Source organism: Budorcas taxicolor, chromosome 7, assembly GCF_023091745.1.
Source record: "Budorcas taxicolor isolate Tak-1 chromosome 7, Takin1.1, whole genome shotgun sequence".
NCBI classification, from domain to species: domain Eukaryota; kingdom Metazoa; phylum Chordata; class Mammalia; order Artiodactyla; family Bovidae; genus Budorcas; species Budorcas taxicolor.
The window spans coordinates 12,748,286-12,775,143 of NC_068916.1; the positions used below are offsets into that span (position 1 = coordinate 12,748,286).

The following is a 26,858-nucleotide window of genomic DNA, read 5'->3' on the forward strand; positions in this document are numbered from 1 at the left end:
TCTAAGAATGTCCTTGGGGTAGCTGTTGGCACAAATGTGGCTGGAATATGGACATGCAGATTGGCACGTCCAGCCATGTGTGTGTGGAGCCCTCCCTCCCCTGCCCCCAGGTGGGAGGCCATGGTCAAGGGGCAAGGAAGCCTGTCCCCACCCCGTAACCCAGTGCAGACATCCAGATTCTAATTCTAAATGAAGGTATGTTTGTGTAGGAGAAGCATAGAGCATGTTTTATTTAGTAGCTTTTAAATATTCACACACATTATGTGGGCCTCAGTTGGTTCTCTTGTCCCCAGTCTTGAAAATGTTAAGGACAGGTCTGAAAGGATGTGCACGCTTCCCTGCCTCCCGTTCTACCCTGTTCCCTGTCCCCCACACCTGGACAGTTACGTACGTCACACACTGCACAAGTCACCACATCTTGGGAGTGTCATTCATATTATAGACCACACAGATTTCTACCATTATGGCCATGTGTCCATTAGAGAAATCTGAAGGATGTGGGGGAAAGCCACGGTGGCCTAGTTTGCCTAACGACCTGGCCTGAGCATAGCGTCTCTAGGAACAGACAGCAACTTTGAGATCGTCAGGAGCTTTCTTGGGTCAGGTTGTGTCACGGGGTTGGACATCCAGAAAGAGGTTCAGAGGAAGACAATGGGAATGTGCTCAGTGGTGGGTGAGGAAGTGTGAGCAGGACCACAAATTTCCAGAGGGTTCTGTAGTCGGAAGCGCCACTGTCTCAGGAGATACTTACCCTGGAAGCTTCGAGCTGAACCACCTTGAGAGACGCAAGCTCAGGGGAAACAGTTGAAAGAACAGAGTTAGGCATCAGGCTGCCTGGGTTCCCCTCCCGACCCCACCACTCCCATGCTGTGCAACCCTGGGCAAGTCGCTTACACTCTCTGTGTCTCCGTTTCCACATGTACAAAATGAAAAGCACAGTCCTGCCTCACAGGGCACAAGCCCTGAGGAAAGGTGAATATATGTGAAGCATTCAGAACCATGGCCTTAAGTAAGCTCTCTGTAAGCCAGATTTTCCACCCCAACAGGCTCTCCTTTTAGAAATGTTTGAATTTTTCATTGTGAAAACTCTGGCAGCAACTGAGGAAGTAAGGTGAGCCACTGGGTCCCGCTTTGTTACTTGCTCTCACCCCACTGGTAACTGCTGCAGAGTAGCCTTCTAGAACTTGCCATGCAGTTATATCCCACCTTCATACTTTGGTAGAAACCCGATCAGAAATTTGAGCCTGATGTGAGCCAAGAGCAGTAATAAAGTACCACCCTGGTTGGCTTAAAACAACAGACATTTATTACCTTACAAGTATGGAGGCCAGAAGGTGTCAGCCGGGCCAGGCACCCTCCAAAGGCTCTCAGGGAGAATTCTTCCTTGCCTCTCCCATCTTCCGGTGGCTGCCAACAATCCTTGGCATTCTTTAGCTTATTGATTCTCTGTCCTCCTCTTGAATATCCCATCTGCACATGGCCATCTTCTTATAAGGACACTTATTGTGTTGGATTAGGGCCTACCCTACTCCAGTATAATGTCATCTTAACTACTTACATCTGTAATGACCCTATTTTTCTTTAAAAAATATTTTTTTTTTCTTATGTGATCTTTTGGCTGGCTGCGCTGGGTCTTCACTGCCGCGAGCAGACTTTCCCTAGTTGCCGTGCTGGGGCTTCTCATTGCAGTGGCTTCTCTAGTTCTGGAGCACAGGCTCTAGGGCATGAGGGCTTCAGTAATTGTGGCGCATGGGCTAGTTGCCCCCTGACATATGGAATCTTTCAGGACCAGGGATCAAGCCTGTGTTCCCTGCATTGGAAGGTGAATTCTTAACCACTGGACCACCAGGGAAGTTCGACCTTATTTCTAAATAAGGTCGCATCCTGAGGTCGTAGAGGTTAGGTCTTCAACTTATCTTGGCTGCGGGGAGGGTGGTGAGGGGGAATTGCATAGTTCAGCTCATAAATCTCCCAAATAAACTACTTGCACTTGAACCCTTTGCTGCTGCTTCTGCTAAGTCGCTGCAGTCGTGTCTGACCGTGTGCAACCCCATAGACGGTAGCCCACCAAGCTCCCCTGTCCTGAAAAGTGAAAGTGAAGCCACTTAGTTGTGTCCAACTCTTAACGACCCCATGGACTGCAGCCTACCAGGCTCCTCCATCCATGGGATTTTCCAGGCAAGAGTACTGGAGTGGGGTGCCATTGCCTTCTCTAGAACCCTTGTCTGGGACTTCCTAAATTAAGACAATCCGCCCCCCGTGGGAGGAAGGCTTAAGAGGGAGGGGATATATGTACACTTATAGCTGATTCATGTTGTCATGAAATCAGAAACTAATGAACATTGTAAAGCAATTATACTCCAATTGAAAGTAAATTTATTTAAAAAAAAAGAAAAGAAAAGACAACTCCTCAACCCAAAATACAACCACTAGGATCACTCATTGCTAAGGGCAGAAGCTAAGGTGGCATCTTTGAGTTTCTGCTTAGCAAAGACAGAGCTATTGCTTTTCCAGACTCGTTTGAGCCCTGCCCATGTGCTCTGCCATCTGCCAGGCCTGCCCTAGGACGCCCCCAGCTCCATCCAGCCCCAGGCAGGCGCAGTGTCTGGACTCCTTGTCCTTTATATTGTGCTGGACCCAAGCCCATAGGCATGGCCTTACCAGCCTCTGTCAGGTGAGATCCATGGGAGAGTGCGGAAGCACCTGCTTCAAGCATTTTAGAATCCACAGGCGTGGAGGCTGAACATCCCTTTTCTTTTCTCAACATTGGAATCCATTTGTTTATTCCATAATTACTTATTCTGATTAGTATTTTTTAAGTTTAATTATTTATTTTCAGCCAAACTGGGTCTTTGTTGCTGCACGCACGTTTTCTCTAGTTGTGGCGAGTGGGGGCTCCTCTCTAGCTGTGGGGCCTGGGTTTCTTTTTGCGCGGCTTCTCTTGTTGCTGAGCTCAGGCTCGAGGGCGCGCAGGCTGAGTAGCTGCGGCACGCGGGCTTAGCTGTCCCGTGGCATGTGGACTCTTCCTGGGCCAGGGATTGAACCCGTGTCTTCTGCGTTGGCAGGGGGGCTCTCAACCACAGAGCACTAGAGGAATCCCATAATTACTTACTGAATGTCCAGTACGTGCCAGGAAATGATCAGGTTCACGGATAGCACAATGAAAAAGAGAGACAAAAGTCTCCACCCTCGTCGGGGAGACAGACGTGACCAGTAAACGCTGATAAATAATAAACTGCTCAGAATGTGGAAGATAGACCTTAAGCAAGTGTATAATGTGGGACATAGTGACTTGACCCGTTCTCCCGTGACGAGCACAGCAGCATGAGAGGACAAGCGATGGGGTGCAGGGGCCAGTTTAGGCCAGGCAGTCAGGGAGGGCTTCTCAGAGGAGGGGACATTTCCACAGAGAAGAGAGCCAGGCAGATGCTTTAGAGAAGAGTGTTCTTGGCTGAGGGAACAGCAGCTCACCTCGTGGTATGTTGGGGCCCCGTCCAGGTTTTTCTATTTTTCAATTTATCTCATTTCTTTCCCACTTGATTTCCCAGTTAAAGTGCTTTTAGAAGAAGCCTAACCTTAAGTAATCAGAAACACTGTCGAAGATTTATATCAGGATGTGCCCCCCAGCATTATCTGTAAAAATAGAACAAAACTGGAAGCAACTGGTTAAATACCGTATGGTCCCTCCATATGATGGAGTATCATGTCGTCATTAAAAATCATCTGTTGGGAGAATATTTAAGGATTCAGGGAAATGCTCACCGTATATAATGACAAGTAAGGGGAACTGATTCTTTTAAAAAGAACCAGGGTGTGCATGCTGTGCTAAGTCACTTCAGTTGTGTCCAGCTCTTTGTGACCCCATGGACTGTAACCCACCAGGCTCCTCTGTCCGTGGGATTCTCCAGGCAAGAATACTGGAATGGGTTGCCATGCCCTCCTTCAGGGGATCTTCCTGACCCAGGGATTGAACCAATGTCTCTTAGGTCTCCTGTGCTGACAGATGGGCTCAGGCTGACATTGCAAAATACCATAGACAGGGCAGCTTAGACAACAAAAGTGTGCTTTCCCATAGTTCTGGAGACTAGAAGTCCGAGATCCGGGTGCCAGCATGGTCCAGCTCTGGCGAGGGCTCCCATAGTTCTGGAGACTGGAAGTCCGAGATCCGGGTGCCAGCATGGTCCAGCTCTGGCGAGGGCTCCCATAGTTCTGGAGACTGGAAGTCCGAGATCCGGGTGCCAGCATGGTCCAGCTCTGGCGAGGGCTCCCATAGTTCTGGAGACTGGAAGTCCGAGATCCGGGTGCCAGCATGGTCCAGCTCTGGCGAGGGCTCCCATAGTTCTGGAGACTGGAAGTCCGAGATCCGGGTGCCAGCATGGTCCAGCTCTGGCGAGGGCTCCCATAGTTCTGGAGACTGGAAGTCCGAGATCCGGGTGCCAGCATGGTCCAGCTCTGGCGAGGGCTCTCTTCCTGCTTGCAGATGGCTGCCTTCTCGCTGTGCCCTCTCATGGTGAGGAGGGAAAGAGAGAGCAAGCTCTCTGGGAATCTCTTTTTACAAGGACACTAATCCCATCATAGGGGTCCCACTCTCATGACCTCCTATAACCCTAATCACCTCGCAAAGACTCCATCTAAAAAATGCCACTACATCAGGGATTAGGAATGGTGACATAGTTCAGTCCATAGAAGCTTATAATCTCAAGTGTATAATCTTGAAAATATAAGGGAAAAAAAGACAAGTCCACTGTACCAAGATGGCATCTAGGTAGTGGGACTTGGGAATCTTTTTCTTGATACTTCTCTATATTGACAAATTTGTCTCCAATGAGCACAACTGACTTTTTAAAACTTTTTATTTTATATTGGAGTATAGCCAGTTAACAGTGTTGTAATAGTTTCAGGTTGACAAAAGGGACTCAGCCATACATATATGTGTATCTTTTCTCCTCCAGACTCCCTTCCTATCCAGGCTGCTACATAACATTGAGCAGAGTTCCATGTGCTATACAGTAGATCCTTGTTAGTTATCCGTTTTAAATATAGCAGTGTGAACATGATTGCTTTTTACCCTCTTTTTTATTGAAGGATAGTTGATTTACAATATTGTATTAGTTTCAGATGTACAGCATAGTGATTCTGTTATTTTTTGCAGATTGTATTCCATTTTAGCCTATTATAAAATATTGCATATAATTCCCTGTTCTATACCATAAATCTTTGTTGCTTATCAATTGTATATATAATAGTTTCACAATTTACTTTTATAATCAGGGAATATATTTAAATTTGTCAAGTGTTTAGGAGGGAAAAGAGATGTTTTGGTTGCTTATAGACCAGGAGATGGGAAGGAAGGGCAAGAGAGAGCATTTTCTGGGTGCCCACTGTATTCTGGGTGTTTTTATTTATATTACCTGTCCAGAGAGAGTACACACGAAAATAAATGACTTCTTGATTGACATACAGTAATAAGTAATCATCGTATTACTTTATTATTAAATTAACAGAATAAGTAAAGAAAAGACAAATCTTTACAGAAGAATTCCATTCCCTTCTCCAGGGGATCTTCCCAATCCTGGAATCAAACCCAAGTCTCCTGCATTGTAGGCAGATTCTTTATTTGGGAAAGTGAAGGGTTAACTTTTTCAATGCAAATTCAGACTCCTTAGTTTCTGTTCTCAGACCCCAAAGGATTCCCACCCCAGCTGAGACTGAGAGAATCTCACAGAGACTTCTGTGGTTACTGTGGCTAGGAAAACCCTCCAGGGAGGTGATAGTTTGGCAAGTAACGCAAGTTCTTGCCGTCTGTGTCTGGCTCAGCCCCCACCACAAGTAACCCAGTCCAAAATGTCAAGAGTGTTGATGTTGAGAAGCCCTGCTCTAGAGAACCAGGGATCCTTGGAGATGGGCCACTGGGGCATCTCTGGGGATGGTAGACCCTATCTCCATTAGGATTTTGTGTAGGGCAGGTGCTTATCCAAGCCCAAAGACTGCAAAGGCAAGTATATGTTGAAATTCTGTGCCAAAAGTGTAGTCCAAGTCATTTTTAACTGCTAGAGAATGAACCTCAGTCAACATAGCCAGCTCCCCTCTCCCGGAGCCTCTGAAGGACCCACATGGCTCCAGTGCCCACTGGACAAGCCTCATTGCTGGACCTTCCTGGGGCCCAATCTGGATCTGAGCAACATACTGGAATAATAGTGGATTATCAGACGTTTCATCTCTACCACATTATTCTAGGTGTTTCTCTGTGCACCACCTGTGAGTCCATGGTGGTAGAGCCTTAAATATCCCCATTTTACAGATGAGGAAACAGGCCCAGAGCCACACACATGGAGGTAAGGTTGGGATCCAGCTCTGACTCAGCACTGGCTGCCTTGGAATCTGCCATTTGCCACCTCCTACAGCAAACAGGCTGGAGGACTGGCTCTCTGAGCTCAAGGGGGTGGGATAGGGGAAGCCCAGAAGGGCTGCACTGGGGCCGTTTGCTAGAGCATTGTGTGTTGCTTGAGCGACAGGCAGTCTCATTTCACAGGGACCCCCTCACCATATGCGCCTGCATGACTCAAAAAAAAGAAATCACCCCACCCTACGCAGAGGACATCCCCAACATGCTCCTCATCATCTGGGCCAAAGTAGCGTGGGAGTGCAGTGTGGGTGATGGGACCTGCCCTCTCTTGGTTGCTACCAGGGCAGGGAGCTAAAAAGACTGGGGTCCTGGCAGAACCAGTACATCTTAAGTTAACATTTTGCCATTTGCTGAGAGCCTGTTGCATCCATCCCTACATCTTCCTTTTATCATCAACTGATCCATAAAACAGCCTCATGGGACTTCCCTGGTGGTCCAGTAGCTAAGACTCCATGCTGCCAATGCAAGAGGCCTGGGTTTGATCCCTGGTCAGGGAACTAGATCCCACCTGCTGCATCTAAGACCAAGTGTAGTCAAATAAATAAATGAATATTTTTTAAAAACTCATGTGGGGAGATGTTTTTAGGTCCATCTTCCAGATGAGGAAACTGAGGCCCACAGGGATGCAGGGACCTGTCAAGATCCCCCAGTCAGAGTGGTATAATCAGGATTCAAACCCAGCACTGGGCATTCACTATTACACTCCCCTGGTGTTGCTGTTGAGTCAGTACGTCATGTCAGACTCTTCTGAACTCCATGGACTATAGCCCGCCAGGCTCCTCTGTCCATGGGCTTCCCCAGTCAAAAATATTAGAGTGGGTTGCCATTTCCTTCTCCAGGGAATCTTCCTGACCCAGGGATCAAACCCTCATCTCCTGCATTGCAGGCATATTCTTTACCACTGAGCCACCTGGGAAGCTGTTACAGTCCCTCCCTCTCTCTAAAAACTCCCTTTCTCTTTCTTCTTCCCTCTCTCTTTGTCTCTCTTCATTCTTGGTTTCTGTCTCTGTATCTTTCTCCCTCCCCCTTTCCTTTGCTCATCTATTTCTCTCTCTCCATCCCACCTCTCCGTGCTTTTCTTTGTTGCTCTTACTCTCTGTTACTCTCTCGGTGTCAATTAGGAAAGCGACAAAGCTGTGCCTAGTCGACAGTTAAAATGCCAGTCACGAATGGTAGACACTAATCCTTGACCTCAGCCCTTGTTAATTCATAGATGTTCATCTTGGCATTAGATCTCGGCGGGGAGGTGGGGAGGAGACACTTTAGATTACACATTCACACAATAAACATTCATTGGATGTATACTGCATACAGGCAACTTTCTGTGCAGCAAGAGGAAGAGACAAAAATCCCTTTTTGGCGGGGAGTTGACATTTTGGTGGGAGAAGCAAGCTGTCAACAAGATAATTAAGAAATGTTTATATATATGGCAGAATCTTAAATAGTTTAGGCTTTGTGGGTCATGTAGCCTCTGTCACAACTACTCAGTCTGCTTTCATAGCACAAAAGCAGCCACAGAGAAGATACATAATGAATAGGCATGACTGTGTGCCAAAAAACCTTTACAAAAACAGGTGACTAGCCCGTGGGCGGTGGTTTGCCGACTCTGAGACAAATAAAGCAGTAGACGTGTTGTGGAACCTCAAGGTGAGAGGTTGAAGTTCTTCTAATAAGACCTGAAAGAAGTGAGGAGGGTCCATACAGGTATATGAGGAAAGAGAGACCCAGGGGGACAAGACCCAGTGCAAAGGCCCTGAGGTAGCAGTGGTTCTGGCATTTGTGAAGAGCAGCTAGGTGGCCCATGTGGCTGGAAGTGAGAAGTGAGGATGAGCAAGGGAGCTGAAGAGGCCAGGGAAGGTTACGGGAGACCTCAGAAACAGAAAGACCACATAATCTACCACCCACACAAGGACCGTTTTGAGAGTAAATGGAGCAAAGGAGGGCTCAAAAAATAATTAGCAGGCATTGCATGATTTAATAGCAGGCATAAACTGGGGTTTCTCTGGTGGCTCAAGACAGTAAAGAATCTGCCCGCAGTGCAGGAGACCTGGGTTTGATCCTTGGATTGGGAAGATCCCCTGGAGAAGGGAATGGCTACCCATTCCCATATTCTTACCTGAAGAATCCCATGGACAGAGGAGCCCAGTAGACTACAGTCCGTGGGGTCACAAAGAGTCAATCAGACACGACTGAGCAGCTAACACTTTTTCAGAAACTGGGACAGAAATACAACCTCCCTCATGGCACCTTGGGGCTCTGGGTCTTTCACGGTCAAATCCACTCCATTCTTTTGTCCCACATCTTTGTCCATTTCTCTGTTGATGGACATTTAGGGTTGATTTCCATTTGTCTCATAATTAGTGACTGACTCATTGTGATCCCGTGGACTGCAGCCTGCCAGGCTCCTCTGTCCATGGAATTCTCCAGGCAGGAATACTGGAGTGGGTAACCGTTTCCTTCTGCAGTGGATCTTCCCGATCCGGGAATCAAACCCGGTCTCCTCCACTGCAGTCATATTCTTTACTGTCTGAGCCACCAGCGTCTTTTCATGTGAAATATGTCTTCTTTATTCTTTACCGGCATATAGTTGCTTTACAATGTTGTGTTCATTTCTACTGTATAGGAAAGTGAATCAGCCATACGTATACATAGACTCCGTCTACTTTGGATTTCCTTCCGCTTTAGGTCTCCACAGAGCACTGAGCAGAGTTTCCTGCGCTACACAGTAGGTTCTCGTTAGTTATCCATTGTATACATAGCAGTGGGCTTCCCAGGTGGCTCAGTGGGTAAAGAATCCTCCTGCCAGTGCCGGAGACACAAGGGACGTGGTTTCAACCCCTGGGTCAGGGAGATCCCCTGGAGTAGGAAATGGCACCCCACTCTAGTATTCTTGCCTAGAAAATCCCATGGATGGAGAAGCCTGGCAGACTACAGTCCATGAGGTTGCAAAGAGTCAGATGTGACTGAACACAGCAATAGGCACAGTGTGTATATATCACCCCCGTCTCCCAATCCATCACACCCTCTTTTCCCTCTTGGTACCCATACGTTTGTTGTCTAAACCACCCCATCCTTATCCTTTATGCTGGGGAGTTGGGTGTTCTTTTGGGCTGAGAGTTGTTTGGTTGTTTGCGGGGGGGCTGATTTTTGCATCTTCTACACTTCTTCTGAATGAACCATGCGCAAAAAAAATTAGAGGAAAATAAGCCATAAACCAGAAGGCACTTAAGGATTTTACTGGGACTCGGCCATTAATTTGTTTGATGAGTATTTATCGAGTGCTTGCTAAGCACCAGGCGCCACGCTAGGTACCGACAGTGCTGAGATGAATCAGTATTTTCCCTCTTCTTTAAGACTCTCTTGGGCCAATTTTTATAAACAGAAAATACTATGTAAGTGCAGTGAATGAGTGAGATAGAAACAAAAAATCAGTCGGATGCAAGCCAGAATGATGGGTCTAGTCACAGCCCTGCCATCCACACTGTGTGTGAGCCAGGCAAATCAAAGCATCTTCCACAGCCTCAGTTTCCCCCATCCACTGGGTGTGGAGACTGGGAATCGAGGGGTGTTTTGTCAGCTCAAACAAGCTCTACCAGAGTGAGGGAGGTTGTCCCACCTGCCTCTCCAATGCCAGCAGAGCTACACTACCTCTAAGATGCTGGGTGGAATTCTTTTCTGCCTCTTCCAAACCTCTTGTGGTGACTATCAAGCCTTAGCCTTCTTTGACTCACAGCTGTGTCCCTCCAGTCTCTGCCTCCACTGTCACATGGCTGTGTGTCCCTGTCTTCACCTGGTGTTTTCTGAATATTATTTTTATTTTGTTTCTTTATTTTTATCTGCACTGGGCCTTCACTGCTGTGCACGGGCTTTCTGTAGCTGTGATGTGCGGGCTTCTCGCGGCAGTGGCCTCTTCTGAAGCATGGACTCCAGGCGCGTGGGCCTCAGTAGTTGCAGTGCACAGGTTTAGTTCCCTTGTGGCATGGGGAATCTTCCCAGACCAGGGATCAAGCCTGTGTCCCCTGCACGGGCAGATGGGTTCTTAACCACTGGACCACCAAGGAAATCCCTGTTTTCCTCTTCTTAAGAAGACACCAGTCCTATTGGACTAGGGCCCACGACCATGACTTCATCTTAACCTGATGGCAGCTGTAGAGACCCTGTTTCCAAGTAGGGTCCCATTGACAGGTCCTGGGGGTTAGGATTTCAACGTACCTTTTGACAGGATACAATGCAGCCCACGACAGGGATCTCGGACATGAGACTTGACCTCCATTTGCCTCAGTTTCCTCACCCAGGAAGATGGGAAGGATCACATACCACATTTTGTGAGAGGATCAAGTGGGCTCTGGTAGGCTGAGGCCCTGGCATCGTGAGTGTCTTTTATGCCAGGCAGCATCACGGGGCCAGGTGCTTTAAGTGCATCAGGAAGCTGGGGTGTAGGCAGATCCCGGGATGGAGGGCCTGCCTTGGTACAAAGGGACCTCAGCCACTTCTCCCCCATTCAGGCCTGCCCTCCTCCCCCCACTCCCAACCACTCTGTCTCCATGCCAAACCTGCCTCCTGAGGCAGCCCAGACTTTTTTCATCTGTTGGCCAGCGCAGGCTTTCTCTCCTGGGCTATATTTAGCCCCAAGAAATGGGAACAAAACGCCTCAGCCGCAGCAGTGCTGGAGGGGGAAACACAAAGCCAGTTCTGCCTTCTGTCCAGTCCTTTCTGCTGACCCTTTTCTTTCTTCCAGAACCTTCCAGAAGCAAAGCATTAGAACTGTCTTAGAACACAAGTATGAGCTGGGACTGGCACCTTTATTGTCCTCAGAGCCCGTGTCCATGATGATAAAAGTTGGCTTTTTTGGTTTGTTTTCTTTCTTAATTATTGTGATGAAATAAGTATAACCTAAAATTGACCGTCTAATCCATTTAGGTGCCCACTTCATTGGCATTAAGTGCATTCATGTTGATATAAATTGTTACCACTGTCCATCTCCAGAACTTTCTCACTGACACGCTGTCCTCATTAAACACTAACCCTCTGTCCCCCTCCCCGAGACCCTGCCCACCGTTCTGCTTTCTGTCTCTGAATTTGACAAATGTGGGAACTTCATATGAGTACAATCATATAGTTTTTATCCTTTCATGTCTGGCTTACTTCACTTAGTACAGTGTCCTCAGGATTCATCCACCCTGTAGCATGTGTCAGAATCTCCTTGCTTTTTTAAGGTAAAATTGACTTTCTTTGAAAAAAAAAAAATCTTTGGGGGAGGTTCAAGTGAAATCAATATACAGAGCACTTCACAAATCATAAGCAAGGAGCCTGATAAATTTTCACAAACTGGACACGTGGGTATAACCAGCACCCAGAATCAGGAACCAAAGCCTTCTCAGCCTCAAGAGCTTCTCCTCTTGCTCTCTCCTCAGTCACTACTCTCTCCAAAGGATACTCCATCTAGACCTCAGATATCATTAGCTTGTTTGCCTGTTTCTGTATTTTACATGAGTAGAATCTTATATATCGGGCTGGCCAAAAAGTTCTATTGGGTTTTCTGTAACATCAGGTGGAGAAACCTGAATGAGCTTTTCGGCCGACCTAATATATGCTTTTTTCTGTCTGGCTTTTGCTGGATGCCAAGTCTGGAAGGTTTCATGTGATAAATGGCGGTCTTTCATTGCACAATATTCCATTTATTTATTTTCTCTCTTGTTGACAAGGATTCAGATTGTTTCCAGTTTGGGCCTGTTATGAAGATCACCGCTGTGAACATTCTTACGTATATCTTTGGCATAGACAAGTTCATGTTTCTGCTGGATAATATCCCAGGGGTGCCATGATCAGGTCATAGTGAAGGTACATGATTAATTTTAGTAGAAAGTCCCATCCCATTTCAAAGTAGTACTGTGTGTGATGGATTGTGCCTCTTCCCAAATTCACATGTTGAAGCTCTACCCCGTAGTTCCTCAGAATATGACTTTATTTGGGAATGGAGTCATTACAGGAACAATTGGTTAGGATGAGGCCATTGGGATGGGCCCTAATCCAGCATGACTAGTGTCCCTGTAGAAAGGGGAAGTTTGGACACAGAGGCAGACATGCACAGAGAGAGAAAGTCAGGTACTGATGAAGACAGAAATCAGGGTGATGCAGCTGCAAGCCAGGGGGCCACCAAAGGTTGCCAGCAAACCCCCGACACCAGGGGAAAGGCATGGGGCATGTCCTCCCTCAGAGCCTCCAGAAGGAACCGACCATGCTGATGCCCTGACCTTGGGTTTCTGGCCTCAGACTATACGCCAGTAAATGTGCATTGTTTGAAGCCACTCGTTCGGTGGTTCTCTGTTACAGCAGCCACAGGAAACTCCTGCACCATGTTACCCTCCATTGACAGCATGTGAGAGTTCTAGTTCCTTCACAGACTCACCAGCACCTGGCATTGTCAGTCATTCTCCTTTTAGCCTTTCTGCAGGGCTGCAGTAGCACCGAATGTGCTTTTAAAGGTGAGCTTTTAAAGCCGCATTTGGGGGCCCCACATTCTGCAGATGTCACAGAGCTGATGAAGCACCAGAAGGCTTCCCCCCCACCGCCCTAGGACAGAGGTTAAGTCCATAGGCTCTGGGGTCCAGCCACCTGGTTCAAATCCCGTGTCCACCACTGTCTAGCTCTGTAAGCTCAGGCTTCAGTTTTGACTTCATGGGCCTCGTTTTCCACAATTCATGGCAATAACATAAGGACATCATGAGGATTTAATGAGTAAATAAACCAGCATCAGTAACTGCTTAGAAGGGTGTCTGGCACAAACAAACAAAGTGCTCTCTAAGTGCTGGATTTTATGTCTCTTTCTTTCTCTAGTCTTGATTTTCTTCCCCTCCTAACTTGCTCCTTGGCATAGTGTCCTGTTCTCCCAGAGAAGAATCTATTTGTGGACAAGCCTCCCCCTTGAAAATTAACCTCGATAGGCTTTCCTGGCAGTTTTTCTGTGGTTGACATTGATGGGGCAGGCAATAGAAGAGGGAGGCACTTGAGGGAAAGGTTCATGGTCCTGCTGTCTAGCTTGGTGATTTAACCTAACCGTCAGACCCTGCCACCATGCACCTCCTCTCAAGGGAGACAGTGTGACTGTTTGTGAGAGAGGGAGGGAACTAAGGGTTTATTTCTACACTTCAGTGGGGTTTTCCCCTTCTGCTCCTGGAGTTTGGTGTGGGAGTCCTCCTGAGTTTCATGCTGGTTTCTGGTCCCCTGAAAACCTGTGAGTCGGAGGGAGCTTTGTCCTTCCAGTGGTACCTCTGTAGTTCCCCCCACTGGTTGATCTTGTGCTTTCTTCCCCTCTCTGGGCTACCAGGACTCTAGGATTCCACAGGCCAAGGGCATTTGAGGACAAAGCCTCTGGAGAACCAGGGCTACCCCTCCACCTTTCAGGTCATACCTAAGTCCCACTCGGTACTCACCTGCTTTCCTTCCTCGCCCCTCATAGAGCAACGATGCCTCAGGGAACACTTGGAACTGGTTGTACTTCATCCCCCTCATCATCATCGGCTCCTTTTTTATGCTGAACCTCGTACTGGGTGTGCTGTCCGGGTAAGTCTCTGCTATTCCTCCCATCCCATTCCCCCACGCCATCTTTTCCCCAGGAAGAGGCCATCAAAACTTTGTTTTCATTCTCCAGGCACAGAATAGGTCTCTTCTCTTGCTTTGGGTTATTGGTCCATTATCAGCAGTCCATGTACAGATGCTCAGGTTGTGCACTTTTGGGGACACCCAGTGAAGAGATTCATGGGAACTGAAATCCAACCCAGACTTCACTCACTAAGCTTCACCCCTGGCACTGAGCTACTTCCAAAATGTAGCTCCATGCTTTTTTTGAAGGTTTTCTCAAATTTTTCAGACCCACAACACAGAACACAAGAAAATTCTATAGAGCTTTAATTTCTATTATTTACATTTAAAAAAAAATAACAGGTTGGGTTTTCCCCTTCCCTTATTTTCCAAATATAAAATTGTAGCATACAATCAAACATGCATTTTCATGACACACATTGTACTCTACCCCCAAGATTGTTTTTCTGGCTTCATCATAAATGAGTTTAATTTTTCTCACTACAAGCCTGGGGATTGGTTTCCTAGCTCCATGGTGTCGTGATAGACCCCAGCTTCTTCTAGCTTTCCATGCTGACATCCTTATTAGAGACTTTAAATCTCATGAATTCTTTATGGTGTCAAAATGGCTACTTCACACTCACAAGATAGGCATCTCACACTCCAAACAGGAAGAGGAAAAAGGGAAACCCGAAGGGTGCTATATCATGGAAGTGAGATTGCTGCAGAAATCTTCAGCTTATGTGTCACTGGCCTAACTTTAAAAAGGGATGAAACTATTCTTTAGCCAAGAGTACGGAGAATGAGAATGGGGTTTACAGCCAGCAGTGGTTGGCATGACATGGTTTACGGTTTTGTGGGGTTTTTTTTCTCTAACTGGGTGTAGTTGGTGGGAAACGTGGGAAGCTGGCAGAAATGCCCACTCCTATAGTATTCTGATCTTCTCCCAGAAGACCTGATTCCTCTTGTTTAAATGCACTGCCCTCCAGGGATTCTGAATCCCCCCACACACACATGCGCACACTCGCTAAAATTTCTGAAATAGCCAGACCTGACTCTCCTGCGCTTCTTCAGGGAGTTTGCCAAAGAAAGGGAGCGGGTGGAGAACCGGCGGGCTTTTCTGAAGCTGAGGCGGCAGCAGCAGATTGAACGAGAGCTCAATGGGTACATGGAGTGGATCTCAAAAGCAGGTGAGGCCCTTTCATCCCGGGGCCCAAGAACTGAAATCCCATGTCACGGAGCTCACCGGGAGTCACGCATGCAGTTTGGAGATGGATGAGGGGAGGGGATAGAGGATCTGAACTGGTAGTCCCGATGTTTGGCAACAGGAATCCAGAGAGATGAAGCCAGGACATGACATAACATTATACTAGAGAGCTCTAAAACCAGACATTGGTTTAGATCCCTACTCTGCCACCTCCTGGCAATGCCCTGTGCCTCAGTCTCCTAGCCTGTTAAACAGAGATCATGATGGTACCTACCTCATAAAGCTGTAATCTAAGCTAAGTGCTTGAACGTCCCTGGCTGTCCAGTGGGTAAGACTCCACACTCCCACTGTAGGGAGCATAGGTTCAGTCCCTGGTCAAGGAAGATCCTGCATGCCAAGTGGCCCAGCCAAAAAAAAAAAGAGAGAGAGAGCAGTACCTGACATACAGTAGGTATTGTACGTGTTCATTTGTTTGGTAATTCAGACAATTATGGGGCACCTGCTGTATGCCAGACAGTGTTCTAGACGCTGAGATTTGATCTCTGCCTGCAGGGCTCTGATAGTCTAATGAGAGAGACAGAAAATAACCAAATACACATAATACTGGGTGTTGCTAAATGCTGAGAGGAAAAATAAAACAGGGTAGGAGGCAGGAAAGAGAGACAGCAGGGTGATCGGAGAGAGTCTCTCTGAGGAGGTGACCTCTGAGCAGAGACCTGGAGGAAGTGAATAAGGAAGCCATGTGGATGTCTAGGGGAGGGGCCTTCCCCCCAGAGGGAACAGCAAGTGCAAAGGCCCTGGGGTAGGAGCAGAGTGGAGTCACAGCAGGGAAGCCAGTGGGGCTGGGGCAGAGTGAGGGGGAGAGCAAGAGGAAAGGAGGATAGGGAGGAGACAGGGGTCAGATCAGGCAAGATCTTATAAGTTGTGGTTAGGAGGTTGGTTTTTATTTTGAAGCAGGTAGGGATGATGTTGGCATTACAACTGTTGCTTAAGTGGGGCTGGGAGTCAAAAGCAAGTTAGCAAGCACATCTCTGGCTGATAGAGTTGTCACTCAGCAAGGGGAGACTGGAGTGCCTGGGAGGACTCTTCTCCTTTCCCATCCAAGGGAACCCATCCCCCAGAGAGTCTTCCAGATGCTGGAGCATAAATTAACTATGTGCTCTTGCTCTTCAGAAGAGGTGATCCTCGCCGAAGATGAAACTGATGGGGAGCAGAGGCATCCCTTTGATGGTAACTGCTCTGAACCTGGCTTGGGGGTTGGGATGGGTCCCAGGGAACACAGGAAGAGTCAGAGCTGGGGAACGGGTTCCTTCTTTCTAAGGGGCCTCCAGGGGATGGATGTTCAGGGCCCAAGTGTTGCCAAGAATTAACACAAGACTGGGTCGGGCTCAGAAAGATATGGAGAATGGTGAGACTCTGTTTCCTCAAGGGATTTCAGGACTTTTGACACAGGGTTCCTGTTTCCTGCCTCCCCTGTCTGCTTTGACCACGTGCCCAGCTTCTGCTTTGTGCCTCCATTTTCCTCATCTGGCAAATGGGCGTGATAATTACCATACCTACCTGAGTTGATTGTTTATGACTATTACATTAAGTATGGCAGATAGAATGCATAGGACAGTGTCTGGCTTGGGGTCAGCCCCATCTATGTTCACTAAGTAAAATAAATAATAGTCATTTCAGGGACTTCCCTGGCAGTCCAGTGGTTGAGACTCCCTGCCTCCAATGCAAGGGCCACAAGTTCAATACTGGGTCAGGGGACTATGATCTCACATGCCACAAGATGCAGCCAATTTTTTTTTAAAGTAATTTCAGCAATGGAAGTACCCTGGTGGTCGGTCCAGTGGTTAGAACTCAACGCTTTCACTGCAGTGGCCCAGGTTCAATCCCTGGTTGAGGAACTAAGATCCCACAAGCCATGCACCATGGTCAAAAATAAAATAATTTCACCAAGAATCCAGCTTACTATTAAGGACAGTTGTCTTACATTAGCAATTTGACTAGACAGAGCAATGATTGTGGATTGAAGAAACCAGGAGTGAGAAGGAAGGAAAGGAGAAGGGGCTCCATCCTAAGAGTAACAGGGATTTTACTCTTTGAGAGGAAAGACATTACCCATAAATGAAAGTGAAAGTCACTCAGTCGTGTCTGACTCTTTGCAACCCCATGGATTGTAGCGTGCCAGGCTCCTTTGTTCATGGAATTCTCCAGGCCAGAATACTGAAGTGGGAGCTGTTCACTTCTCCAGGGTATCTTCCCAACCCAGGGGTCAAACCCAGGTCTCCTGCATTGCAGGCAGATTCTTTGCCATCTGAGCCACAAGGGAAGCCCAAGAATAATGGAATGGGTAGCCTATCTCTTCTCCAGTGGATCTTCCTGACCCAGGAATCCAACCAGGGTCTCCTGCATTGCAGGTGGATTCTTTATCAGCTGAGCTACCAGGGAATGGAGGTGTCTAAATCACTTTATTGGAAGTGTGTGCCTGAACTCACTGTCCCCTGGAGAGCTCTTGGGGTGTAGAACCTAAATATTAAGGAAGGGCTTCCATAGTCCCAGCCAGCCTGGCAAATGTGCTAAAGGTTAAGAGGGTGGGCCATTTTCATAGGAGTCTACATGTCCAATCCCAGGACTCCTAGAAGGAAAATGTTAACCAAGAGCCCAGACAGATTAAGCAGGAACTTGGTTCTCATCTTTACCTCATGGGCAAAGTCATATAACCTCCCTAAGCTTCTGTCCCCACATCTGTGAAATGGGCATACTGTTACTTCCCATGAAACCAGACTGCCACGTGGGTGAAATCCAACAACATGGAGAAAGTCCCTAATAGAGCGCCTGGCACCCAGGGACACACGCGGTCAATGTCATTGTTATAGCAAAAAGGGTAACGTCTTTTTCTCTTGCCGTGTTTCCATTGTTGGAGCTCTGCGGAGAGCCACTATAAAGAAGAGCAAGACAGACCTGCTCAACCCCGAGGAGGCTGAGGATCAGCTGGCCGACATCGCCTCCGTGGGTAAGTCCCCCAGCTGCTGCCTGGCCGTCATTTATTACTATTACCTGTGAGATGGAGATGAGGGCTTGGAGCTGCCTGGATCGGGTCTCAATTCTGCCCGTTCTCAACTGTATTTCCTGGGGCAGATGACATGATTATGGGAATAACAACAGTGCCTGTCTTCTCGTATTGTTGCAGGGAGAAGTAAAATTAAATAACGCACATAGAAATAAAACTAAATAACCACTGGAGCTATGTCAAGTAAAGCTAAATAACCACTGGACCGTACTTCCCTGGTGGTCCAGTAGTTAGGAGTCTGTGCTTCCACTGCAGGGGGCACAGGTTCGATCCCTTGTCAGGAACTAAGATCCCACATGCCTTTTGGTCAGCCAAAAAAAAACACATATAGCATTTAGAATACCATGTGACAGAAAAGAAGGTCCCCATGATGTTGGCTAGTATTATTCATGAGTAATGTTATTATTCATTAGTGCTCACTCGGGAGGCCACTGTTACTGAATGCCCAGTTGTGAACAGGACCGAGACCAAATCCCTACCCTTGTGGAGCTTGCAGTCCAGTGCAGAAACTAGATATTAGGCAGGTAATTACAGACATAAGCTTGTGATGATAACGGCACTGCAGAGGAGATGCTCCTAACTCAGCCTGCTCTGGAAGAGTGGAGTGTGGTCAGAGAGGGCTTCTTGGAGGAGGTGACATTGTTCTGAGAACCAAAGGGAAGATAGGAGTTTGCCACAGCAGTGGTTGCAGAGTGAACCAGGCAGAAGGCTGTGCCCAGGCTGTTGTTGGTTATCGCCAAGGACAGAGTTTGAGGTGGGAACATTTGTCTTGCCTTTCTGCCCCTCTTGGGTGAGCCTGTTGCTTTGACCTTCTCTAAGGAGGTTCTATTATTTTTCGAAACTGAGTCTTCATTGCTGCACTCAGGCTTTCTCTAGTTGCAGCAAGTAGGGGTCTAATCTGCATTGCGGGGTGTGGGCTTCTCCTTGTGGCGGCTTCTCTTGTGCAGCACAGGCTCTAGGGTGCTCAGCCTTGTAGCACACGGCCTCTGTAGTTGCGGCCTACAGACTCTAGGGCACAGGATTAGTGGTTGTGGTTGTCTGGCTTAATTGCTCTGAAGCCTGGGTCGAACCTGTGTCCCTGCATTGACAGGCAGATTTTTATCCACTGAGCCACCAGGGGAGAAGGCAATGGCACCCCACTCCAGTACTCTTGCCTGGAAAATCCCATGGACAGAGGAGCCTAGTAGGCTGCAATCCATGGAGTTGCGAAGAGTCGGGCACGACTGAGCGACTTCACTTTCACTTTTCACTTTCATGCATTGGAGAAGGAAATGGCAACCCACTCCAGTGTTCTTGCCTGGAGAATCTGAGGGACGGTGAAGCCTGGTGGGCTGCTGTCTATGGGGTTGCACAGAGTCGGACACGACTGTAGCGACTTAGCAGCAGCAGCAGCAGAGCCACCAGGGAAGTGCCTGAAATAGCTTCCCAAAAATTCCAGTTATGAAGGGGATTCCCTGGTGGTCCAGTGGTCAGGACTCTGCACTTTCACTGCCAAAGGTGCAGGTTCAGTCCCTGGTTGGGAAACTAAGATCCGACAAGTCACATGGTGGGGCCAAAAAATAAAATAAAAATTCTAGTTATGGGGCCTCCCTGGTGGCCCAGTGGTAAAGAAACCACCTGCCAATACAGGAGTCATGAGTTCGATCCCTGGTCTGGGAAGATCCCACATGCCGAGGAGCAACTAAGCCTGTGCACCACAACTTTTGAAGTCTGTGAGCCTAGAACCCATGCTCCGCAACGAGAAGCCACCACAGTGAAAAGCCGGCAACTCGAGAGTAGTCCCCACTCACCGCAACTAGAGAAAGCTGGTGCAGCAACAAAGACCCAGCACGACCTAAATAAATAAATGATTTTTTTTTTAAGTCTAAGTATGAAGAGTGGATGAGAGAGCTTCCAGGCAGAGGAAGTAACAGGAGACTCTGAGAGGAGCAGACATTAAGGCTGAATGGGTATCGTGTGGCTGGAGTATAGAGGCAAGGCCGGGGGAGGGAATTCAAAATATACATGTGTTTTAGGGAATTCCCTGTCAGCCCAGTGGTTAGGACCCCGGACTTCTATTGCAGAGGATACAGGTTTGAGCCCTGGCTGGGGAACTAAGATCCCGCAAGCTGAACAGCACGGCCAAAAATAAAAATTAAAATGTATTTGTGTTTCTAATCCCTAGGAACCAGCTTCTTCATACTCAGGTTGCTTTACTCACCCCTAGTTTATAAGCTTACTGCTGAGTTTCAACATGATTTCCATGCCATCCCACACCCCAGAGGGTGGCCGCACTGTGGCCTGCTCAGCCTTAGCTTTATTATATGGTATTTGAGTTGTTTCCAATTTTTGCCTTTACGAGGAGCACTGCTGGGAGCGTTTACGTACAATGACTCCTCCCACCCTTTGGGAGAATTTCTTTGGGGATAATTATAGGATCAAAGATATTAACAGCTTTTCAACTCGTTATTCACAGAGCTGTTCTGAGTTTCAAAAACACTGATCCCATTTATAAACCTGCCAAGTATGCAGACGCTTATGGACTCTCCCACCCTGGCCATTGCCTATTACGTGTTTAATTTCCTTTCTGGATAAATCAGTTTGTAATGATACCTTAAAGCTTGTTTTCATTTGCATTTTTAATTTCTAGCCAAAACACTCTTTTTCCTCATAATGATGAACAAATCCTGCTTCCACTTGTGGATACATCTGCTTCTGTCCTTCCAGAAAATTCAAGAATCAGGGTGCTCCGTCATTGCCCTGTGCATTTGATTAGTTACGTCTGTCCCACAACTCTCCCGTTTAAGTTGCCCAATTTTCTAATCGGTTATGTTAAATTTTGATAGGCAGACATTTTTGTCTATACCACATTTATTAAATGCCAGGCACTGAAAACATGGGGTACCCAAGTCAAGCTCTCCTCAATGGATGAGACTGAGTTGTTGTTCAGCCGCTAAGTTGTGTCCGACTTTGCGACCCCACGGACTGCAGCGTGCCAGGCTTCCCTGTCCTTCACTATCTCTGGGAGTTTGCTCAGACTCATGTCCATTGAGTCGGTGATGCCATCCAACCATCTCCCCTGTTCTTAATTAACAGGGAGATACTATTTGTCATCAGCTCTTCTAGAAAAGATGAAGTATTACTACCCAATGTTGGCAAAGACGTGAAAAAATGGGCATAGCCTTATGCTGTTGGCAGGGATGTAGTTTGCAGTATTTTCTGATGTATGGTTGGGCGTTATTTAATTGTTGATGTTTATATTCTTTGACCTAGAATTTCTGCTTAGAAAGATTTCTTCATCTATGCCAAAGATCTATGTACCAGCCTTCTGTTTCTGGTATTCAGAAAAATAAAAACCAGAAACAACCCATGTGCCCCAAAGTAGGGAGGTGGTTAAAGAAATTATATAACATTTATATACCGTAGAATACTCTGCTGCCAGGAAAAAGAATGGAGCTGTTATGGCATGGAAAGATGTCTGAAATATATTTTTTGGTGAAAAAATAGCAAGTTGTACAACACCGTGTAAAATACGTGGTCTCATTTTTAAAACAATATTAAGAAATGTGAGAGGTACTTAAAGATGTGGAAACTGAAGGGATTGTAGAGGATTTTCGCTTTCTTCATGATGTTTTCCTGAAATGAGTGGATTAGTGACAGGCATTACTTTAAAAATTTTTATTTATATCGGGCCTTAGTTGCAGTACACAGGATCTTCGTTGCATCATGCAGAATCTTCCGGTACAGTACAGACTCTCTAGTTGCGGCATGTGGGATCTTAGTTTCCCGACCAGGGATGAAACTCCCGTCCCCTGCATTGCAAGGCAGGTTCTTAACCACTGGAGCCCTAGGGAAGTCCCCAGGCATTACTTTTGAAATCAGAAAAAAATAATTAGATAAATTTAAAGTTACTTAAAAGCAACAGAGTCTTAATTGTACATGCGTGCTAAGTCGCTTCAGTCTTGTCTGACTCTTTGTGGCCCTATGGACTGTAGCCCACCAGGCTCCTCTGTCCATGGGATTCTCCAGGCAAGAATACTGGAGTGAGTTGCTATGCCCTGTTACTGGGGATCTTTCCAACCCAGGGATCGAACCTGTGTCTCTTACATCTCCTGAATTGGCAGGCAGGTTCTTTACCACTAGCGCCACCTGGGAAGCCCACAGAGTATTATAAAGCGTCTAAAGGCTGTACAAGGCAGGGAGGAATTTGTCTGGTGGAAAAGTATACAGGATCTTCGTTGCATCATGCAGAATCTCTCGGTACAGCACACAGACTCTCTAGTTATGGCTTGTGGGCTTAGTTGAAAAGAGGCGTTTTTTAAAACTGGGCTTTGTATGGAATGGGGAGAGTGTTATCAGTTCACTGGGGTGACCATAATAAAATAGCACAGGCTGGGTGATTTAATTCTTTAAAAACAGAAGCTCAACTTCCTCCTTGTCCTGGAGGCCGGAAGTCCAAGATCAGGGTGTTCCGAGGACTGGTTTCTGGGGGGGACTGTCTCCTGCTTGCAGGTGGGCATCTTCCTGTGTCCTCAGTCTCTCCTCCGTGTGTGTTGTGACCTAATCTTCTCTTCTTATAAAGACACCAGTCATAGAGGATTAAGGCCCACCCTGACGATCTCATTTTAATTGAATTATGTCTTTTTGAACTTACTTATTTGGGGCTGTGCTGGGTCTTCATTGCTGTGCCAGGGCTTCCTCTGGCTGCAGCGAGCGGGGGGCCGCTCTCCAGCTGTGGTGCACAGGCTTCTCATTGCTGTGACGTCCCTTGTTGCAGAGCGCAGGCTTCGGTAGTTGCCGCTCACGGGCTTAGTTGCCCCATGGAATGTGGAATCTTCCCGGAGCAGGGATCGAACCCTTGTTCGCTGCCACTAGACCATCAGGGCAGTCCTGATTTAATTACTTCTTGAAAGGCCCTATCTCCAAAGACAATTGCAATTCAGAGACACCTGAGGGGCAGGCGGGGGTTAGAACTTTGGTCTATGAATTTAGGGGATGATATGGTACGGCTCCTAATGAGGGGATAGTGAGAATGACCCTGAAAGCCACGGTGGATTCACAAAGGGTCTCTCTGTGGCTGACCTAAGAAAACTTGGAGAACCCATGTTCACATGGCATTTGATGAACACGTGATAAAAGGAAGATAAGAAACCAAAGTAGAAAGCTGTCAGACTGAATAAGGACTGATGCTGTCCCGTGGCACCTCTGTTAAGAAAGCAGCTGAGGGCTTCCCTGGTGGCTCAGTGGTAAAGATCTGCCTGCCAGTGCAGGAGACACAGGTTCAATCCCTGGCCCAGGAAGATCCCACACGCCATGCAGAACCTAAGCCTGCGTGCCACAACTGTTGAGCCTGTGCTCTGGAGCCCAGTTATTGAGCCCACGTGCTGCAACTGCTGAAGCTTGGGTGCCCCAGAGCCCGTGCTCCACAACAAGGGAAGTCACTGCAATGAGAAGCTCACGCACTGCAAGGAAGAGTAGGCCCCACTCGCTGCAACTCGAGAAAACCCCCGCAGCAACAAAGACCCAGCACGGCCAAAAAATAAATAAATAAATAAAATTATTTCTGAAAAAGAAAGAAAGAAAGCAGGTTGACTTTCAACTTTGTCAATAGGTTTAAAACACAGGCCAGTGGCTTGGTCTCCCAGGACAAGGTTTGCTACAGGCAAACCCACCTAAAGCCAGCTCCCTTGCCTGGTAGCTCAGAAACCCACAGGAAGGGGCTCCTATGCTGGCAGAGACTTCCTAAATAATCTTGAAAGAGACCTCTGAAATTCCAGGGCTCTGGCAAGGAGACACCTTCACTTTTATTTATCTCTGTAAAATAATAACGTGTTTCAAAGTTAGGCAGGAACATGTGGCATTTTGCCCTCGTATTATTTTGCCCAGTAAATGCTGTCTTTAAGATATTTTTTGTATAGTTCTGTGTATTCTTGCCACCTCTTCTTAATATCTTCTGCTTTTGTTAGGTCCATACCATTTCTGTCCTTTCTTGTACCCATCTTTGCATGATATATTCCCTTGGTATCTCTAATTTTCTTGATGAGATCTCTAGTCTTTCCCATTCTTTTGTTTTCCTCTATTTCTTGTAATTGATGATTCTACCATGCTGTCAGTTGGTAAACATATCACAAAACGGTCTCATATAGGGACTTCCCTGGTGGTCCAGTGGTTAAGAATCTGCATTCCAATGCAGGGGACACGGGTTCAATCCCTGATCAGGGAACTAAGATCCCAGTGCCACAAGGCAACTAAAACCTGAGTGCTTGCAACTGGAGAAGCCTGTGTGCCTCAATGAAAACCAAGAGAAGGCGAAAAAAAACCAAATTATCTCATGTAGAGTTCATCAGCTAACGTGAAATATGAACCTAGTGCCGTCACTAGGAAAAGTTGAACCACGAATGGAATCTGCCATCATGGCACCAGTACCTCAGGAAAATCAGATTCCCTGTAGGTGATTTTAAGGACAGAAGTTCAGCGTGGGCTGTGTTCATTTGCTAGGGCGGCTGTCACAAAGTATCACAAGCTGGGTGGCTTAAAACAACAGAAATGTATTCTCTCACAATTCTGGGGACCAGAAGTCCAAGCGGAGATCAAGATGTTGGCAAGGGCTGTGCTGCCTCTGAGGACTTCGGGGACAATCTGCCCCCATGCTTTTCTTTTAGCTTCTGGTGTTGTCGGCAGTCCTGGGCTCCCTTTGGCTTTCGCTCACCTCGTTCCAGGTTCTGATCCTGTCATCACGTGGTCCTTTCCTGCGTGTCCCCTTTTCTCTTCTCCTCTTATAAGAGTACCAGTCGTTGGATTAAGGCCCACTCCAATCAGGTCTGACTTCATCTTAATTTGATGGCATCTGCAAAGACCCTATTTGCAAATAATGTCATAGTCACGGCTACGGGGGGTTCAGACTTCAACCCATTACTCGAGCTCTCTTTTTTGTTTTTTAGCTGTGCTGGGTCTTCCTTGCTGCGAGGGCTGTTCTCTTGTTGTGGCAAATGGGGGCTTCTCTTCAGCTGCAGTGTGAGGGCTTCTCATTGCGAGGGCTTCTCTTTGCAGGGGCTTCTCTGATTGTGGACCGCAGGCTCTAGAGCGTGAGGGCTTCCGTAGTTGTGGCACGTGGACTCCAGAGCACAGGCTCAGCACAGAAAATGGCAACCTACTCCAGTATTCTTGCCTGGGAAATCCCATGGACAGAGAAGCCTGGCAGGCTACAGTCCATGGGGTCGTAAAGAGTCGGATAGGACTTAGCAGCTGAGCATGCATGCAGCGTCATCTTAGGGTTAGTTTTAAAATATTTATTTACTTATCTGTTCGTTTGTTGTGCCACATGGACTTCGTTGCTCGGCAGCCTGTAGGATCTTCCCAGACCAAGGACCGAACCTGTGTCTCCCGCACTGGCAGGTGGATTCTTTCCCTCTGAGCTATCAGGGAAGCCATCGACACACTTCTTCAATGGACAGTTCAACCCACAACTTGGGAAGCACCTATTCCAATTCACCAAGAATTCGAAGGGCATATAAATTGCCAAAAATCCTGAAACTAAGCCTTAGTGGTGGCCTACTGCTATCCCCACTGTGAAACATTCCAGACTAAGACTGGCCACCTCTGACTTTTGGCTCTTTGAATGCAGCTGATCTGAGCAAAATGTATTCCATACTCACACATTAGATTGAAATACTTTAGCTCCAATACTTCAGCCACCTGATCCATAGAGTTGACTCACTGGAAAAGACCCTGATGCTTGGAAAGATTGAAGGCAAAAAGAAAAGGGAGCGGCAGAGGATGAGATGGTTAGATAGCATCACTGAACTCAACCGACATGAATCTGAGCAAACTCCAAGAGACAGTTAAGGACGGAGGAGCCTGGCTTGCTGCAGCCCAAGAGATCTCAAAGAGTTAGACACGACTTAGTGACTAAACAATGTAAAGATTTGGAATACTTGGTACCAAAAAAAAAGAATGTAAAATACATTTTTAATAGACTTCTGTACTGATTCCACATTGAAATTGATATCTGAGATATATGGTGTTTCATAAAATAGTTTATTAAAATTATTTTTTAAAACTAAGGATTGCCTGCAAATTTTCAGACCATGGAAGAAAAGTAGAGACAAGAGTGTACAGAAAAAGGGGACTTTTCTGGTGGTCCAGTGGTTAAGACTCTATGCTTCCACTGCAGGGCACAAGTTCAATCCTTGGTTCAGGGAACCAAGATTCTGCATGCCTCGAGGTGCGGCCAAAGAAAAAAAAGGAGGGGTATTGACAAAGGGAGCATGGGTCAGAGGGAGTATAAGATGCAGTGGATAGAGGAGACAGCACAGAGCTGGCACAGGGCCTGGCGCAGAGCAGGCATTCAATTAATAGTCACCTTCCTCTCCTTTCTTGATGCGTGGATGCCTATTATGGAATGTGTCTCCAGGCCCCATGATCAGGAGAGACTTCCTCCATGAGTTGGCATGTGAACAGTCTTGATTTTCACTCTTGCAGTTGTAGAAAGACTTTATGTCCAATAAGTATGTGCCAGAATCATGTTGGGGCTTCCCAGGTAGCTCAGTAGTAAAGAATCCTCCTGCCAAGCAGGAGACATGAGGTCAATCCCTGTGTCAGAAGATCCCCTGGAGAAGAAA

At 47.1% G+C, this 26,858-nt stretch overlaps 1 protein-coding gene across 1 annotated transcript in view; it reads left to right on the top strand.

The window, feature by feature from the left end:
* The window catches only part of CACNA1A (calcium voltage-gated channel subunit alpha1 A), a 343,443-nt gene that overhangs the window by 216,705 nt on the left and 99,880 nt on the right, over window positions 1-26,858 (top strand). The window contains exons 8-11 of the mRNA XM_052643195.1: window positions 13,866-13,969; window positions 15,062-15,177; window positions 16,368-16,424; window positions 18,112-18,201. Of these exons, the coding sequence (XP_052499155.1) occupies window positions 13,866-13,969; window positions 15,062-15,177; window positions 16,368-16,424; window positions 18,112-18,201 (367 nt within the window). The remainder of the gene's footprint in view (window positions 1-13,865; window positions 13,970-15,061; window positions 15,178-16,367; window positions 16,425-18,111; window positions 18,202-26,858) is intronic.